Below are 4,689 nucleotides of genomic sequence, written 5' to 3' on the forward strand. Positions count from 1 at the left end.
GTTGTGGGGCTGGGTACGAACTGAAGGGGCCCACAGAAAACTTCGAGGCTGCTAAAAGGCCCACCGAACTCCAAGCGGGATCCTCCTCTGAGCCAGCGGCCAAGGAGTGTTAACGGCGAAGGAGACCCCTGGAAACGGCCTTGCCGCACAGGCTGCCGGAGCTGGGTGGCATCCGCCCTGGACCAAGGGGGTCCCGAGAAGAAGAAGGAGGGAAAAGGAACAGGGCGAGACTGAGCTGGCAGCCAGGCCTCCGGAGTCCCGTCTGCCCCGGTTGGGCTCCGTCCATTTAGGCTGTGGGAACTGAGGGGCTTTCTCCCAGTGCAAGTCTGTCCTTTGGGGGGTCTCCTCAAGGCTCTCCCGTCTGTGGCTCCCTCTGCCCTTCTTGGAAGGCCGGCGCGGCCTGAACCAGCCCTCCTCCTCGGGCTCGGGGGCTAGAAGCGGAGCCCCCTGAATCCCGGGGCGCCGATGGGGCTTTCTGGCAGAGCATGGGCCATTGTCCCCTTCCCTCCGCCCGGCTCCCGTCGAAGCCTCTTTCCCAAACGGCATACAAGATTTATGCTGCCCGCGGGCTAGAGGAGCGCCAGAGCCTCCCGATTAGAGGCGGAACGGGACCATCTGTCCAAAATGGAGGCTGGGGAGGCGGCCCCTCGCCCCCGGCCCTGGCAGAGAGGGAGGGAAGGAGGAGGGAAGGAAGCCAGCGCCCAAAAGCCCGCCAGGCCAGGAGGAACTACTCTCGGGACCCACCGGCCCCGGTTGCCCAGGAAAGGGAGCAGCATTTGCACATTGAGCGAAAGAGCCCTCCGTGGCCGTCTGCTTTACAGTCGCTGCTCTCCGTCCCTGCCTCGGTCCCCGGCAACAGGCTCCCCAGGTGCTCGGCTGACCCAACTCCAAACCAGCCCCCTCCCCCGGGTCCCCTGGGGCCAAGGCGGCTCCTGGGGGAAGCCCCTCTGCGCCGCCCTCGGAAGCTCGGCTCCCCCAAAAGTTCGCGCTTCTCCTCATGCTGGAGCTCCGGCGCCTCACTCACCTTCCAGTTGTGGGGGGCAGTGGAAGTAGAACATGGTGGCGCCCGGAGCAGCTGCTGGGTCCGTCTGGGGAGGAAGAAGAAGCAGCAGCAAGAGCGAAGGGGGTGAGCAGCAGGGCCCCGACGTCCCTCCCTCCCGCCTTCCTCTCCAGCCCCAAAGCCCCCCCAAGCCTCGGGGGAGTGGGAAATAGCTCTTTCTAACCCCTCCCCCCGTTTGGTACAAATTCTGGTTCTAAAAAAAATCAGCGACAGGTTCGCTTTAGGGTTGCCACGAATCTCGAGTGACGGTCATGCCCACAGCAACCAAAGCCCTCTACTTCTCCCCGAAGGGCGTATCCCTTTTGAAAGTTGGAACCAACAACGACAGCAGCAGCCACACAACTCCCTCGGGAGAGCTTGGTCCAAGTGAGGGCCCAGGCCCTGCTGCCATTGATGCTCAAAGAGAGTCTTCTGAGCCAGGGGCCCTGTCACCCCGACCTCTCTTTGGAGCAGCAGTGTGTCTCTTCTAACACGTGGGGAAACTTGTGGGAGAAGGGACGCTTGTCAAGGCGGCGGCGGCGGCCAGGTGTGTCTCCCCTGCCCCGACCGAGGGAGCTGCGTGGGGCCCTGGAGAGCCGGAAAGGCTTGCCTTGGAGTGGCCCCCGCACGGAGCCATGGGAACCAGCCCCACCAGAAGCCTCCGCCCTACCTTCAACCTTCAGCCAGAGGCCAGGAGACGTCGGCGGCGGGAGCAATGGCCTCCTCCTCCTCCTCCTCCTCGTGGGGTGGAGGCAGGCCCAGGGCCTGGGCGACGTCGTGCCAACGAGCAGATGCTGTTTGTGCAAGCCTGCCTTCAACCCGCCGAAGCGCCACTCGGCACTTGCTTTTATAATCTGAGGCGTAATTGGCCTTAATCGGATTATTGCCCGCGCTGCCTGAGCGAGGCACTTGGATAGGTCCGCTGGGTCCTCCGAATGACCCACGTGCTGCGGGGAGGGAGGGAGGGAGGGAGGGGGCGCGCGTCATTTCTCGGGAAGCAGCAAGGCTGAGAGCGGAGGGAGGCCGGGAGGAGGAGAGCCCTCGGGCCCCCTTCCGCTCCCTCCCTTCCCCCCTCTCCCCAGGAAGGTTCTCTGGCTTCTGGGTGCCTCCCTCGAGGGGAGGCCGGGGCGGGCGGGGAGGGGGCCGGGCCGCTGGCACTGGGGCTTCCTGCCTGGCTGGCTGCCTGGTGCGCTCCTCCCGGGCCGGCGGCTAATGGCCCATTCGGAGGGCTTTCCAGGCGCCGCCTCGCTTTTCCAAAGCGAAGTTTGATTTTGTTCACAGCGAGGGGGCTCCGGCTTGCTCCTCGTTCCCCGTCTGTAAATGAGATGCAATGGGATCCTTCGCAATTACTTTTAAAACGCATCGGAGACGGAGGCGTGGCGGCGGGAGAGATGGTCCGGCTCCGAAGCCTGGCTGAAAATGAGCCTCGAAAACCCCCAGCTGAAAATTTAACATCGCGGGCGCGGGATTGGATGGATGGAGCGGCACCGACGGAAAAAAAAGGGGGGTGGGATAATGGCGCGTAATTGGCTCTGTAATAGCATTACACCAAGCTAATAGCCGCTGATGGCCCCCCCTGCCCTTTTAAGTGCTTCCCTGGCGTAAAGGCTTTACGCTATTAAAGGGGGAATATAATGATATTCGGGTTATTAAATGAGTGTAATTAATTTATGCACTGATGAAAATAAAGTTGGTATTTTGATCCACTCAAGATGCGTCAGAAAGATGCAGTCAGACAACTGTTGATAAATTTGGATATCTATAAATCAGAGACTACATGTTTTATTTAGAACAATCCGTTTTTGGACAGATTGCAAAAACGAAATATATTATGAACACAGCAGGAGAAAGAGAAGGAGGAAAGAAGAGGCGAGAGAACCGGCGAATGGATCGCTCAGAGCATCGCCTCTTTCGTCGCCAGTCCGGGAAAAGGGAGGCAGGGAGGGAGGGTTCTTGGGCCCCATCCCTCTGATGAAGAAATGCCGCGGATGCACAAGTGACAAATAGGCTTCCTGATTCTCCTCAGTCTAAAATTCTGCTGGCAAAGAGATGGGCCACATTTACCCAGGCAAACTCCGTGGTGGAGAAGCTGTTCTTGGGCACAGGGTCCAGTCAGCTTTCTCCGAAGGCCGAGGGCCTCCTCTGCTCAGGAGCCCCAAAGGGAAGCAGGCCTAGGTTGGGTCCCTCCTCGGGGTCGGAAAGCCTTCTCCTTGGCCTCGAGTCGATGTCTCCTTCGCCGGCCTGGAAACGGAGGGCTCCTCCGTCCCTCTCCGACCTCTGAGGGAGCCAAGCGAGGGAGGCAAGGGGTGCGAATAAAGGGACCCTCACGCCGCCCTCGCCCTCTTCCTGGCTTTGAGGGAGGGAAGCGGGATCCCTCGGCCCTCTCCCTGGCCTCCGGGCCAAAGACGGGGCGACCTTTCCCTCAGAGAGGAAGGCCGCCCTTCACTTCCCTAAAAGCCCTGGCTTTCCTTGGGCTGGCGGAGGAAAGGCAAGGCTCCCTTCAGCACCTCGGACAGCGGGTCGGGGGCGGGTGGGCTCCTCGGGGGCTTGGGCGGGCGAGGGCCCCGGAGCAAGGCCGGGCCCTTGAGAGACAGCCCCCAGAGCCCCGGGCGGCGTGGCTTTCGTTTCTGGCTGCGAGAGAGGGCCTTTGAAGTGGGGAAGGGGGCATGCCTCACGTCTCTTGGGGCAGGAGAGACATCAAACAAACAAACTCAACCCTCCGACTGGGATGCTTTCGCTCTGGCTCCCGAGAACGGAACGTTTCGCTTCCCCGGTCCCTTTGGACGGAAAGCCTCCGCCGGTTGCGGCTGAGCCTGGAGTTCCCTTTGGCCGGGCCCCTCCTTTCAAGGCGGGAGCTGAGCCCCGGCGGCCGGAGGGCTTCCTTCCGAGGCAGTGGCCCGTCTCTACGGCTGCGGACAGGGGAAGCCCAGAAGTCTCCCCAGGTGGCGTCCGCCGTGGAGGCCTTTCGAAAGGAACACTGGTCAGAGAAGCCTTAGGAATGTGTCCCCCCCTCATTCGCTCTCTCTCTCACACACACACACTGCGATAATAGAGCCTTTGAGATGACCGGAGCCCAGCTTCTCTTTCCCAGGCCTGCCTCAACCGGAGGGAAAAGGCGCCTCGCTGCAGGCTTGAGCCTCGGAGCTCTTCGCTGAGCCTAAGCTGCGGGTCCTTGCCCTCCGGGGGGGGGGGGGCAAAAGCCGACCTCCCGCCCAAATGCCAGGAGGGCCTTTTCCGACGAGGAGCGTACAATCCTCGCTCCTTTCCTCCCAACAGGAATGCGCAGTCGGAGCAGGTGTCGTTTTTCCAGCCATCTTCGTGGGCTGCCTGGCTTCAGCCTCTAGCGAGCTTGGCCCTTAGTTCTGGCTTCCCTCGGGGTCCCGGGAGACCTTGGGCCGCCCGCTTCTCCCAGCGACGAAGAGGGGATAGTTTGTCTCAAGCTGCGTGCAGTAAAATGCATTTTCTAATTAGTCAAATTTGCCGATTTGTGCCGCTTGGATTCTCACATAATTTATAACGTAAAAAGGTGCCTTCTTTTTCTAAAGACCAAGGTGACTGCTCTTCATTGTCTGTCTCACCTCTTCCACACTTGATATTCGCTAGACTCATAATGTTAATTGGCTTCCTATACGGATCATCAGTTTAATGAA

At 60.7% G+C, this 4,689-nt stretch overlaps 1 protein-coding gene across 1 annotated transcript in view; it reads right to left on the reverse strand.

Annotated features, from left to right (window-relative positions):
* Positions 1–1,076, reverse strand: part of DRGX (dorsal root ganglia homeobox) — a 62,090-nt gene extending 61,014 nt beyond the window's left edge. The window contains exon 1 of the mRNA XM_042456192.1: positions 1,025–1,076. Within this exon, the coding sequence (XP_042312126.1) occupies positions 1,025–1,058 (34 nt within the window). The 5' untranslated portion in view covers positions 1,059–1,076. The remainder of the gene's footprint in view (positions 1–1,024) is intronic.
* Between the last annotated feature and the right edge of the window lie 3,613 nt (positions 1,077–4,689).

Source organism: Sceloporus undulatus, chromosome 3, assembly GCF_019175285.1.
Source record: "Sceloporus undulatus isolate JIND9_A2432 ecotype Alabama chromosome 3, SceUnd_v1.1, whole genome shotgun sequence".
In the NCBI taxonomy this organism is placed as follows: Eukaryota; Metazoa; Chordata; class Lepidosauria; order Squamata; family Phrynosomatidae; genus Sceloporus; species Sceloporus undulatus.